The sequence below is a fragment of the Limanda limanda genome, chromosome 10 (genome assembly GCF_963576545.1).
Source record: "Limanda limanda chromosome 10, fLimLim1.1, whole genome shotgun sequence".
Taxonomy (NCBI): domain Eukaryota; kingdom Metazoa; phylum Chordata; class Actinopteri; order Pleuronectiformes; family Pleuronectidae; genus Limanda; species Limanda limanda.
Window position 1 is genome coordinate 12,608,937 of NC_083645.1, and position 14,213 is coordinate 12,623,149.

The following is a 14,213-nucleotide window of genomic DNA, read 5'->3' on the forward strand; positions in this document are numbered from 1 at the left end:
TCTCAGGTAAGATAGAAGTAAGATTCCCAAGTGGAGCTAAATACATGCTTTCCTTCATTTACAAGATAACTGATTCCATTTGTACTGAAAACTGCTTTCACATTCACATTAAATCTAACTGCAAAAATGTAATATCCATTCATAACTGATGCGTGCATCAGAATCTCAATGAGTAATAAACCACCTTGAATTTCCAGTACAAAATAGGTATTCAGTGAGGCGCTGCCTCTGACAAATGACAATAATTTCCTAGCTTACCCTCAAACATCTGCACTACACTCTCCTTGGTCCAGAGAAAGCTCATTTGAACATCTCTTTTTTCATCTTCTTCCTCTACAGTAGCCTTCAGAGCACATCTCCCCTTTGCCTCTCTTTTGTTGCTTCTCAGTGCCAGGCGATGTTGAGGTAAATTGAATTTGGCAAACAAAGTGGGGAAAACGAGGAGAATTCAGAGTCTTTCTGATTTGGTTTAGTGAGTGGTGGTGTACCACTGCCAGCTGTTGGTGCCTTTCATCGGAGGAGAGAGAAAAGTCCCAAATAAAGAATTCCTGTAGTGGCAAGTCTCTGTAAGGAGTCTCCAGCCCGAGCAGCCAATATTCCAATGGATAGAAAAGAGGAACAGCCAATATTCACACATATATAAGAGGTCATTTACACAGCATTGTTACTTTTGGCACATTGATTTTAAGATTATAATCATCTTTTTTTGCAAATATTGCATGTCCCTGTACAACAACATTGACAAAAATACTCTGAGGGTGGAGCTTTTGTGAATTTGCAAGGCGTAAAAATGTAAATTTAGATAACCAGTTCCTCTAAACCCCAGACGAAAAAGAATAAAAGGAAAAAATGGAGAGTCATTCCAACCTTGAGGGAAAAAAAACATTGTCTGATATGTATACAAAATGGTCCCATCTTGTGTTTTCAAGATGTCTTGGGCTTACATAGGGCTCATTAATGTAGGTTTCCCTCTTGAAATGAGCCAGGCAGTGTATGAAGGACAGCAACAACAGGACATCCATATTCTGCATACAAAAACAGATGAGGAGGGGTGCGTAGATGTCACTCAATGCATTTGTGTATATAGCTACATCTTTAGGGAAAAAGGGGGAATAAATACATAATTCAGGGGAGCTAGTTCTGCTGAGAAAATACAAAAACAAAATTTCTCAAAAAGGCGACAGAACTGTTTTCAAGGCTTATTCTCTTTTTTTTTTCAGACAAAAATATAACCAAAAACGACTATAAGAAGAACAAACAAAGCAGGAACAACAAAAGCAAGAAAAATGCAGCCATGGTCGTTTCAAATCTCAATCAAGCTTGACACAATCACTCAATAGGTAGTTTGCAAAGTACAAGAAGTTTTTCATGCAGATATTAATTTCATCTTCGGGGGGTTAAAAGGAATTGGGAGTAGTCAGGGGGAACGTAGTACTCATGCAGCTCTGGCATAGCGTCAGTGTAGGTATGCTTGGGAGGGAGGGCTGAGCAGGTAGTGGGGGGGAAAGTGAGAGGGGGTGCAACAGCAGCTGATAACAAAATATTACCTCAGTTTCTCAAAAGAGGTCATCAGTGCTATGTCCTTATTTGGATCCCTCTCACCTCGCTTCCCCTTCAATGTCTCAATCCGAGGGAACTTTGCACTGGTCTTGTGGCGGTACAGCTTTTTGTGCGCAGGCCCGGGGTTAATAAAGTTGGGTTTATCAAACATGTTACAGCCCAGTGCTAGCTGAGGGAATAAGGGATGAGAGGGGTTGAATTTGGCCTGGTTTTTTCCTCCCTTTCCCCCAGCCTTTCTGCCTCTCCCAGCCCCTGTGAGCACAGCTCCTTTTTTCTTCAGGTCCGCTTCTGTGCCTGCCAAGATTTTGAGGGTCTTTAGGTTGAGGCTATTGGCCTCGGAGGGTATACAGGCCTCCGACATGGGATTCCACAGTGGCTCAATGGAGGCCATCATGAACCTTTGGACCTCAGCCATGCCAGAGACAATGTTTGACAGGATATTGGAGGGCTCCTCGAATTCTCTCTGGTCGTCCCCCACCAGATTGTTGCTCTCTGACCAGCCGCTGCCAGACCAGTCCCCAGAGGTGCTACTGTCAGTCAGGCCTGTGGCACAACCACCTGCCTGGTTCTTTGCTGCCTTACCCTCTAACATGGCCTTTATCTTTTTAGTGGAACGTGAGTTCTGTTTGGGCGTCTTTACCTTTTCTGACTTGGGAGCTCTGGGAGCCCTGGCTTTCTTTGTGCTCTGTCCTGCAGCTGTCTGTTTGCAATTGCCTTTCCTCTTAGACTTTATGCTTTTCGCTCCAGTCAGCATCTCACCAGTCTGTTCATCAAATTCTGTAACACACAGCTCCTTTTTATCTATACATAACACATTCTGATTGTTGAAGTTGTGCAGTGGAAACTGGCTGTCTTCCACTGTGTATGCATTTGCTGTGTGCTCTTGATGCTGTATAACATCACAGTTCCACTTTACTTCCCTATTGCAGTCCATGGTCATATCATTAACATCCTGGTATTCTCCAGCATTCCCCGATATCTTCATCTCACGCCCCACCACCTGCGGGGACAGGTTGGGGGTCTCAGGAGGGGACAGTTCTGACAATGATGAGTGTCTAAACTTGTCAGGGGTAAAGTTGGAGATATCCAGTAGGTCTGAGGACTCCCTGAGTGGGGTAAGGGCATCCACACTCTGCTGAATCACCACTTTTGGACTGCAATGAGCTAAGAAGCTGTCTCGACCCTCCTCCTCACCCTCTCGCTCACAAGACTTGAGGCTGAGGGAGCTGTAATTGCTAGAGGAGGCTGACAGAGAGCCCACTGAGTCATAGCTGACGAGTCTGCCATTGTCTGTGCACAAGGACCCTCTCTGGTATTGCACCTGGCCGTCCACACAGGCAGACTGACACACTTGCACATCTGCCCCGGGCTGCAGCCCAGCCTCAGTCAGGTAGCTCTTGTCATAAAGCAGCCTGTCAGCCTCAGGGCTCAGCTGGCTGTAGTTAGACACTGGCAGGTTTTCGGTCAGGGGCACGGCACCTGGGAAGTTGTTGGGTAAGATGGGAGTCTCGGGGGTCTCGGGCCCAAAGCTCTGGCTGTGACTTGCACAGAGCTGCTGGTGCCACATCTGGGGGAAGCTGGAGCAGCTCTGGGGGGACTGCTGGAGCTCGGACTCAGAAGGAGGCGAGAGGACGCAGCTCTGAGCAAGCTGCAGAGAAGAAAACTGTTTCTCCTCAAGGGATAGCCCCAGAGGATACTGCTGCCTAGAGGACTGCTGGGGGAAATAGGAGATAGCTGCTCCGCCAGAGGAATCCGTAGCATCTAACAGGGTCTGCAGGTAGCCTCCCGGGATGACAGGGACACCTGTCTCCACCTCCTCTGAGGAAGGAGCTTTATCAGGAGAGCAGGTGGACGTATCAAAGGAGAATTTCTCCTCAGTTGTGTGAGCAGGGGTGGTATTGTCAGAAAAACGGGGTTTGACTGTAGTTGAGCTAATGCCTGCCTCTTCTAGCCCAGCAGTCGGGTTCTCAATCTGTGCCGCAGCTACACAGGCATCCGTTTCATTTGTCACACTCCTCCCCTCCTCTCCTTCTGCCTCTTGCATTTTCTTGCTCCTCAGCCTGGCTTCGCTTTTGAATTTCCTTATCCTGACTGTTTTATTTCCTCCCAATCTCCTCCCCTCCCTCTCCTCCCTCTCCTGGGAGCGGCTCTTGGCTGTGACTGTGTGCGTGATGGAGCTTGTGTCTAATGTGACTGGGAGGCCTGGAGCTGCTATTATTCCCCCTACCATGGGGGTGGCCTCCTCTTTAGTGACACCTCCCTGGCCCTGATCAGAGAGAGCGGAGCCCTGTGCTGTTGCTGATTGTTCCACAGCATGAATCCTCTGAACCTTAAGCCTGTTTGCAATCTTGTATTTCCTTTTGGGATGACTAGAATTAAAAGGGCGATGATGGCGTCCGTTTAGATGGAAACTGCGTTGTTTTTTATCTCTGGCAGCCAGCTTAAGCTGTTCCTGTCTCTCTCTTTGCCTCTCTTGCCAGAAATCCTTCAGAGGAGCCAGTTTCTCATATTTGCTAACTGTGTCTGTGTTTAGGCTCACAGTAGCATCCAAAGGGTCTAACTTTCCCAGTTTCACTGACATGAGTCTCTCTCCTTTAAACCTGTTGATGATGATGTACTTGATGACCACGGGTGGTTCCTTGCGACAGGATTTCCGTCGTTTTTTGGGGCACCAGTCCACATCCTCCTCCTCTTTCTGACCAGCAGGAGCTTTTTCCTTTTTCTCAGCATTCTTCTCACTCTCGAGCGAGTCAACATCATATAAGTAATCATCGCTGTATCTAACCTTTCTCTTGGAGCGTAAACCATAGTTCAGTGGGTTGGAGGGGCTGAGGAATCTTTTTGAGTGGCCCTTTTTAAATTTGCCCTCCTGCAGAGTGTCTGAGGAGGAGCCCGTGCAGGAGCTGTCATCACTGAATTCTCCCGACTCCTCCGTGGAATTGAAGTCCATTAAGTAATTGACTTTGGGAGTAGACATGGGTGAACCCTGGGAGCCGTCAAGAGGGCTCCTACCACTGCAGTCCCCAGCTTTTCTTTCCTGTCTGGTCTCAAGGATGAGCTCATCAGTTTTGGGCTGAAGCTCCTCAGCACTCCTCCTCAGGACGCCCACTCCTTCCTCTTTCTTGGCACAGTTAGCCAGGACACTGGGGAAGAAGTTGAACTGTGTCTCCTCCTGGAGCACATTTGTTTTCTCCCTCATGTTGTCCTGGAAAGACTCGTAACGAATCTTCAGCGAACAGACATCACTGCTTAAAGTTGAATCATCATCTTCATCATCAAAGAGGTTGTCGACGTCTTCCTCAGAGAAGAGGTTGACTGACAGTTCATTCTTAGAACAAAGGTCCAGCAGTTCCATCTTACTTTCGCTGATGAAGGACTCAAAGTAGCCCCAGTCCTGGCCGGCATTAGCCAACAGAACCTCCTCTCCACTCACTTTGTCCAGTAAGAGTCCCTCATACAAGTTCTTAGTTGTTGCATCATCCTCTGCATCATCACAATCCTCTGTTGTTTTGTTTCCATCCACTCTCTTGCCCTCACCTGGGGCTTTCGGCAGAGGAAAGCTTAGTAGCTGGTCAGAGAGGAGCTGTTCTCCAAAGTGACTCACTGCCTCTCCTGCATGACTCAGGCACTGGATGCTGATGTTGTTAATGTCTGAGAAGTCCTCTCGGCTTACATCCCCTATCCTTACACTTAGCCCAGTCTCTGTGTCTGGGTTAGTGTCAGGGTCATGCGGTGGGCTCTGGATGGAATTGGGGTCAGTAGCATCACAGGTTTCAATGAAGCAGCCAAGGCAGGTGCGTGAAGGCTGAAGAAGACACTCCTCTGTCAGGGCAGACACAGTGCCAGGCTCCATCATTGTGGCCGACAGAGGAAGGGCGATGGGCAGCGGAAGCGGAGTCTTCTCGGTGTCTCCCGCTGAGCCCCAGGAGTTCACAGCGGGAGAGGGAAGGGAAGTGGGAGTGGGTGTTTGGGGAATTTGGGGGACTACAGTGGTAGAGTCATCGGAGGAAGGGCAGGGGGCTGCTGTCAGGTCAAGAGAGGGGTCAGTGCCAATGGGCAGGGGCAGAGGCAGAGCCAGGGCCAGGGTCAGGGGCAGGGGTAAGGGCAGGGGCATGGGCAGGGCCAGGGTTGGTGGTGTAGGTGTGGTCCTCTGGTGTGTTGGACTGGCCTGCTGTGACGTCTCTGCAGCAGGTCGGGGTGAGGATGGAGGGAGAGCAGCATCAACGAGCCCGCACAGACTCAGATCAGCATTCTGCTCACATGCCCCTGAGGGAAAAAATAAGAAAGATCTCAATTCCTTCACGTCTTTGAACCATAAGTCAGAAGTTAAATTACATTGTTTTTGTTCTGTAGCTACACTGACATTTCTTCTGGGCTGCTGAAATGCAATTACAGTAAATTAACCCCCCAGAGCTCAAAGTGTCATTTTGTGATGCCAGCTTTAAACATTAATAAGTCAGCTTTGGTATTAGATTCAGTAAGAGATATTAGCAATGTCAAGTTGGGTAATGACAACTTCTTACCCATTACTTTGATTTTCAGATGTGAAAACTCCAAATTAGCTGTGACTCAGGACATAGAGCAGGTCGTCTACTAAGCATAAATTCGGCGGTTCGATCCCCCTTATTTCTGCCCCTGAAGCCTGTGCCAGCACTGGATGATGTATGGGAAAGGGCGGATAACAAAACTGTATTGAAAAGCGTTTTGAGTGGTCATCTATAAGACTAGAAAAGAGCTGTATAAATGCAGACCCATGAATCTCACACATCCTGTTAACACGTGAAAGTGCTAAAGAGCTGCTAGAAGTTCAGCAACATTCAACAAAATCATTAGCTCTGTGATTGCGCTGAGAGGCGCAGCACTGCAGCATTCTCAGAAACAAAAACCCCCTTAAAAAGTGGGCCTCATCCACGAGTGTAGAGCTGCTTTCAGACATGCACTGAACTCTGAATATTAGATATGATCCAGAGGGGCTGTGAGAATGTGAGAATGTGAGCCAGTTTCTGCGAACCCTCTCTGGACCTGCCGGCCTTCTGGTAAAATGTCAGGAGAATGTCCAGGTGAGCCCTTGTGACAATATGGCAGGGTATTCTCTAAAGAAGATGACGTTTCTAAAATGATACAGACACAAATGCGATGAAAGCAAAAGAATATAAAAAACTCAGAATGACCAAGAGGAACAACACACAAAGAAGATGCTGAAGAAAATGACAACATGGAAAGACAAAGAGACATAAAGAGATTTTGGTGATGGGGATTTTGTCCGATCTGGACAATCTCCTCCTGCATTCTTTGTACGGTATGTGAGAGATAAAGATAAAAGTGATCAGTGTCATTGCTTTGACTGTACAATTATGCAACGTTATTTCAATAAATAAAAGTTGTTAATGTTAGAATTATTTTCTGTAAATATAGCTCTCATCCATGGAGAGAGTTGAAAAAGTCACTTCTAAAGTAGCAAACTAAAAATAATGTGAGTAAAGAAATCATCTGCTTGATCAAATCAATATACAACAACAGCACTGCGGTATTGTATATTTTTCCTCACCGACACAAGAGCAGTAAATTAAAGTAATGCAGTCATATTGCTTTACCTCCCCCTCCTTTTAGCTTTTCATCTGTACAGACGCAGATGCAGCTCTTCTCTTTAAGCAACAAGACACCCCAAATTAACACAGATTTCCAGCGGTGATGGCTAAAAGTGAAAGGTGATTTTCAAGAGGTCGATTGGGACCAGGTTTTAATCAGTTGAAGACATCCATCTGATGAGTAACAATCAAAACCCACAGAAGTGGGCTTGTAGCAGCAGGCAGATAGCTTTGTTTGCTTTGCATAATTAGATGACAGCAGAGGAGGCAGGTACGTACACATGGGACACGACAGGCCCATATGTTGGAGACTGTATAACCAATATCATCTACACCTGCCTCCCGCTACAGTCCCAAGCTGCTGCCTCACGCATATTCTTTAAAACCATGCCAGCAAAAAAAAAAAAATTAACTGAAAAACAAACCACAGCAGTTAATATGTTCAGTGAGGTTAACTAGCAAATTCCCCCCATTTTAGAATGAATGCGCCTAATCATTGCTGAGGTAATGATACATTCTTGAGGGGAGGACAGCTTAAAAAAGAGTATTCAACATGGCTGTATTGCTGGTAAGTAGATCTCTAAACATGGTGATGATTCGAGAGTGATTTGACGAGGTAATTAAATTTCTGAGAGCGTGTCTCTGTGGGTTTTGCGGCCTGCAGACGCACTGGTGCACCCAGAACGCCTACTTAAAGCAAAGAACTTTGCTACTGTCATCCCTGATGAAGAAAACCTTCCCTCTTGCTCTCGGGAAACTGTTACAGCCGGGATGTGTCAGAGGCTGCAGAAGCAACACTGCGAGGCGGTTGCCATCGGTTCCCTTCAATCTGCGAGCCAAAATGACCTCCGAGCAAAACATGTGACTGACACATGTTCTCTGTGGAGAGTCGAGACATATATCCTATTCCACATTGGCTATACCGGCTACACTGTTTTGTGTGGCTCTGAGTATATTCACTGCAAGACGACAATAGCTAATAATTAATTACATTTCTGGTATCTGAGTACTCAAAATCTACCAGTTCTCACATAAGACAAATATAAAGAATTGATAACTTCTCTTTCATTAACTCTACAAAAAAAGCAAGGAAACAGATGGAGTAAGAAATTAACCTCATTTCTCGCCCCATGCTTGCATGAAACCTAAGCTGTCTCCTAATGTTGCCAAAAGATTGTTCAAAATTGCTGTGAAACATTAAACTCATATTGAGAAATGTGTTTCCTCAGGGTTTATAATGGATTAACAATCTATCCTATCCCATGTGTGCGTGCATGCAATTTTTCTGCCGTGTGTGTGTGTGTGTGAGAGATAGAGTGCGAGTATTGGCTGGGGGGTATAGTGTTATCGAGAGGCCATCTGTCTCCAGCTGGACCATTAGCTCTTCAGCTGTTCAGAATGTGCCACAGATCAGTCAGTCAGACAGGTACACAACCACAACCACAAACACAAACACACACATACACACTAGCTCTTACAGCGATGACTGTAGCTGACAAATAGAGTTTGACATTGGAGGTCAAAGGGGGAACGGCAGCCTCATATTAACTGATACAGTACAGCATAATGTCACCCTGACAAATGCAAACAAGATAAACATCCAAAACTCTCACTGCTGCCACATTTCAATATCTTAGCGTACAGAAAAGGGAGCTCATGTGCTAATAAATGGAAAACAAGCTTCATATACAGAGGCTGTCGCACCTTGTAAAGCCCATTGAGACAAATTGTGATTCCTGAATATGGGCTATACCAATAAAATTTGATTGATTGATTGACTTTGAGATCACTCTAACACTCTTCAAGTTTCATAAGTGTGTTATGAGAAGACGGGCTCCTCGAATAGAAAGCGAGCCTAGATGTCACACAGCTCATGAAAGCTGGCATGGACATCCACCAGTGAACATATGGAAGGACACCAGCTGCTGGCAGGTGGTGGTGATCTGCTGATCCCCAGCTCTGCCAAGTCCAGCCATGCTAGACAGCCTGACCACAGCCAAACTAGCCCAGACCAGTTAGCGCTCGGAGCTCTCACCCCCTCCCCCCAACACACCCCCATTCTCCAGCCATGATACTCGGGGCTCGGTCCACCTGAGGTAAGCCGCCCTGTGCCAGGCGGCGCCTGCAGGGAGGTGCCTGCAGGGAGACCAGCCCATGTGGAGGGACATGGTCACGGGCATGAGGAGAGAGACAAGTTGGCGTCTGTGGCCTCATCTATTAGTGTGTCAGACTCCATGCATGCACTCACAGCCACACGTGCACATATGCATATATACTCTTACTTTTCCCTCTCATCACTATCTAAATAAGACAAACATAGAAAATGTATTAATTATTAATTAAGAAATGTCTATGATCTGCCTCTGCTACTAATACGATAAAATCCATATTTCCATTCCATGTGGTGGAAAGAATTAAAAAGCTCAATTATCATTATATAAAGTACAGTGCAAATGAAAACAGCTGACAGTCGCCCTTTTTCTCCTTTTAATGGCTTTCTGAAATCATTCCTCTTTCCTCATTTCCATCCCCTCTCCATCCTGTCTTCCTCCCTTTTTCTGGTCGCTATCTCCTTCCCTTCCAACTTCCCTGCTCCTCATCCCTGATACACGGAGGCTTTTTCAGTGGCAAAATGCCGAGTTAGCCATTCTGCAGCTCAGCCACCCGGGGCATTCACTCATCCAGCTGGTGGGCCGGCCACAGAAGCTGCTTGCTACCTTTTGCTCCGTCTCCACTATAGGAGAATTTGTGAATGGCGGCGTCTGTGGCGGTGGTTGTGGGGTAGAATCAATCCAGCCTGTACAGGATGTTCATAATAAGTGGTGAGTAACTGCAGCATGATTCATGGCCATCCTCCTCAGAGAGCTGCCCTATTCCTGCTCAATGGCGCCGCGTTCACCGCTCTCTTTTCTCCTGCTCTCATTCTCCATCCTCTTTCTCCCTCCCTCTCTCTCCTTTCCCTTTCAGTGCCTCATAGGACCAGACCAGTGCTGGGGGATAATCTGTGTGATTCTCACAGTGGGAACCGGTCAGTCCCCACTGAGCCTGACCAGAGCTGAAACACTGAGATAACCCTCATCTAAGGATCAGTGGTGCTTGGCAGAGGTAAACTATAGGGGGCAGTAGGCAGTGGTTGAATGAGTCTTGGAAAATGCACAACAACAGTGAGGATTTTAGTCCAGTGAACAGAACGGAGTGTACTGCAAATGTCCCCGGGCTAACTTAACTTTTTTACCCAGACGCTTACGTCATGGAGATATTAAGATGCATACTGAGTTGAGATGTTACCTTTATATAGTAATAGTATATACATAGAATACTGCAACTTATTACGCTTCATTGACATTATTCAGAATCAATATATAGAATGCATGCCATTTTTTATATTCAAATTGATATTGTATTACATACCTGCCTATATACTTATAACAGCTTATATATATATATATATATATATATACGTATATATGTTTATTTCAATATAAGCTACATTACGCGCAAATACAGTATATATCCTCATCCCATCATCCTGTGACACTACACCTTACTCAAGTACATCTCTATGAATAAATAAAAAAAAGTTATAGAATGTACATATTCTCTGTATTTTTATTTAATTTGATTCTTTATTCATATTTATGGTCTACCTCATTCTGACTATCTGCTGCTGTAACAAGTGAATCTTCCTGGTTTGGGATCAATAAATCTCATCTTTTCTTATCTTACATTGAAACCTTCATTTGTCTGTGCTAATAAACGTGAGTGAGTGCATGGGAAAGAATTAATTGCAGCCTCCTCTTTCACAGTTTCACCTTTTATATGCTAAAAGGTAGATTTCTGAGATGTGAAAGCATCAGGAGAGAGGATTAACAATAGCGTAAAAGGCTTCATACAATGTTTCTTTTGCATATTTCCTTTTTTTTTAAAAGACAGGTTGTGTTTCACCTTCTCCTGTATCTTGTCAAAGAGCTTAAAAACTGAGAGTGAAAAGCTAATTCTAGACAGCTACTTCAAATTGCAGTTTCAAAGTTTTAAATCTGTTCTAAAGCTTTCATTTATTCTAATGAATGCTTGATGAAATTATTTTTCTCTTAGGTCAACACCTGAGTCTCAAAGCATATTTTCAAAGAATCAAAAAGAAAAAAATAGCATTTTCATCTTCGTGGCTTAATTTGAAAAAACGGGTTAAACATCATGCTGTTGATCAATCAAATACATTTACACATATGCTCTATAAAGTGAACAGTTTTCACCTGTGTTCTCCAATACGTTTGCATTCTCTGGTTCTGAAGTCTTCACAATCAATGTGAGACCGCTGTCTGTTAACACATCCATCAATACGACTCAGCGCTGCACCTCCTACGCATCATTTTGACTGTCCCACCTGTTGAAAGAGAGAGCCAGGGAGAAACAGAGGAGACGGGGGGGAGAGAGAGAGAAGAGACGTTAGCATGAAGGCAATCGTTAATGGGTGACTGCCACATGTCAAATGCGGAATAACATTAACCGAATTAGATTTCATTACAACAAAGACACAACACTAGACATGGAGACAAACAAACTGTTGCAGTAAAAGTAGAAAAAGCCCCAGACGTAATAGAGCCATCGAACAAGCCCCCGTTGCACCAAACAATCTCTAACTTCTCCTGTGTATCACAGATATGTGTCTTAAAATAATTCTAACTTTGTCAACCAAGAGAGTACACAAAGAATCACAGCCAAGATCACTATGGCAACTGTATGACATACTATCCTATTTTAAGCTTCATTTAACATTTATAGCAGAGTTGTTAACCTATGCGAACCTTACATAGGCAGCTCTGAGCATATTTGTTTATTGTAATTAGCCGACTCCCTCCCTTATGTGCACCTCAGCAGCATGAAAACCAACCCGGCTCAAAGAAGGGGGAGATTAAAGAGATGTGACTGAGGCGGTGACAGCAAACTGTGAACACTAACAATAGTTTTTACTGTAGCGAGTGATTGTGAAAGTGGGGGTGGGTATGATGGAGTGCATATGTGGCAGGATGCAGTGCAGGTACAATGTAATACAAAGCAATGCGTTAAAAGGCTGAGAGAGAGAAGAGGGGTGGAAGTTTGTCAGCCCTTTGAAATTGGGTGGGGTGGCACAGGGAAGGCAAAGCACATTAAACAAGTGTGATTCCTGAAATAATAATGATGCTACGAGCGACTATGGGCCAGTAAATGATGAAGATTTGATGCTGTGGCCTCCCGCCTGTTTATATTGTTTTCCTTCTTTCGGCTGCTGCAGTCCTTCTCTGAAGGAGTGGTGCTGCAGGATGACAAATGAGCCAGGGGAGGGGATCTAATAACATGATCTCCTTGTGGTGTGAAAGGGGTTGCTGGGAGATTAAGACAGACGGCAGACAATAAGACAAAGGTAGTGTGCGGCTGACTACAAACAAACTGCCATCTCTTTCATCCTATTGCTTCTAAATGTCATTAGCTGCTCGCTGACCTGAGCGGGAGAGCTACCTGAAGGGAGCCCCTGCTTCAGCTTATAGTTGCAGACACACCGGCTCAGTGGGTAATTACCTCATGAGCCATCACATCTGCTCATGTGTGCAGCAGGTACAGGGACCCTGTAGATAGACCCAGCCGGAACCTGCTCTTCTCCTCACAGAGTGGCGCTGTTACTCCTAAAGCCGCAACCTGACTAAGAGATGGTTTTTGAGGTCATGTTGTACCATTTCAACACACTGAGAAACCGAAAGTCTACATCTGGCAATATAGACATCTATTTTGACAAAGCATTAACTGGAATTGGATATCTTCTCCTGAACTGGCTGACCCAGATGAGCTCGGCCCGGCCTCATCAATGCAACAATGCCAAGGACTCCGAGAAATAACAGAGTCACAGCAGCACCCTATTAAAAATAGGCTGTTGCCACCGAGCAGTGTGTTACCGGAGTGGCAGTGACACAACACACAGCTGGGCCGCTGGTCAGGCTACAGAGGTCCTGCCAGAGCTCAGCGCCTAGAGCTGCTTGTGGATGTGTAGCAAGGTCTCTGCATGTGTGTGTGTTTGTGTGTGTTTATGCCCAATTGCATGTGTGTTAGACAAAGCCCCAAGGCTGCGGATCCACAGCATCAGCATCCACTGGCAGAAGCTGCGCATACAATCACATGAGGAGAGAGATGGAGGGAGACGGCGAGAGAGAACGAAAGCCTGGAATTTCACAACACTCCCAGCACCCCCTCCCGCCAGCCAGCTCCAGCGCCTCAAATGTGTTTATTTTCCACATTATTCACGTTTCTCCTGTATGCTCCCCCGTCTCTCCCTCCCCTCACCATCTCCACCACTCTGTCAAGACCTGACGAGAGGCCATTTCAATAATGAAGATGGACTTACTGCAATAGAGAGTGCACATAAATTGGAGCTACAGCCAACAAGCATGTCCAATTTGCCAAGCGGTTAAGCCTGATGTCTGGGTGCAGCTTTAAGAGAGCGCCGCGGCTGCCATCAACGGGTTTGCGCCGACCTGATTCATCCATCCACATCATTAATACTTCACAGAGGGCACCACCATTTAACTCTGCTGCAGGAAACCGCTCTTTAAACACCACACATTAGGGCACGTAATCACTGTGCACTCATTTCTGGAGCATTCAGCAGGTGTAGGGAAATAGCTCGTACTTCTGACCCCTCCATTGTTCTTGCATGTGCGCCGGGTTCTTTGCACGGTGTGAGAGTGAAACAGAGACAAAGAGCAGAGAGTCGGAAAAGCCAAACAAAGTAATTAGGATTTGATTTATCCTTTTAAACCCTCCTCCACACACCATGTGTTAATGTGCAAGCTGGATAACAAGATAAGACCATGTTTACTCGTGCTATATGGAACTTATCAGCACCACAATCAAATTCCTGCAAGCCTCCTTCCGGGTCCTCGTTTCACTGCATTTCTCTTCGATTCGATTGCATTTCTCTCCAATGAAGCGGCCACAGGAGGGATGGCTGGAGTGGGATCGTGTGTAATAGTCGAAAAATACTAAGCAAGGTCTCACAGCAGTAGCACATGAAGGTACAAAAGGCTCATTGTGTCA

General features: G+C 45.6%; 1 protein-coding gene across 1 annotated transcript; it reads right to left on the reverse strand.

The window, feature by feature from the left end:
* Positions 1-1,543: 1,543 nt before the first annotated feature.
* Positions 1,544-11,483, reverse strand: nexmifb (neurite extension and migration factor b). The gene is made up of 2 exons (XM_061080299.1): positions 11,402-11,483; positions 1,544-5,826 (listed from the first exon to the last, which is right to left on the reverse strand). The coding sequence occupies exons 1-2, from the start codon at positions 11,481-11,483 to the stop codon at positions 1,544-1,546; spliced, it is 4,365 nt and encodes a 1,454-aa protein (XP_060936282.1).
* Positions 11,484-14,213: the final 2,730 nt, after the last annotated feature.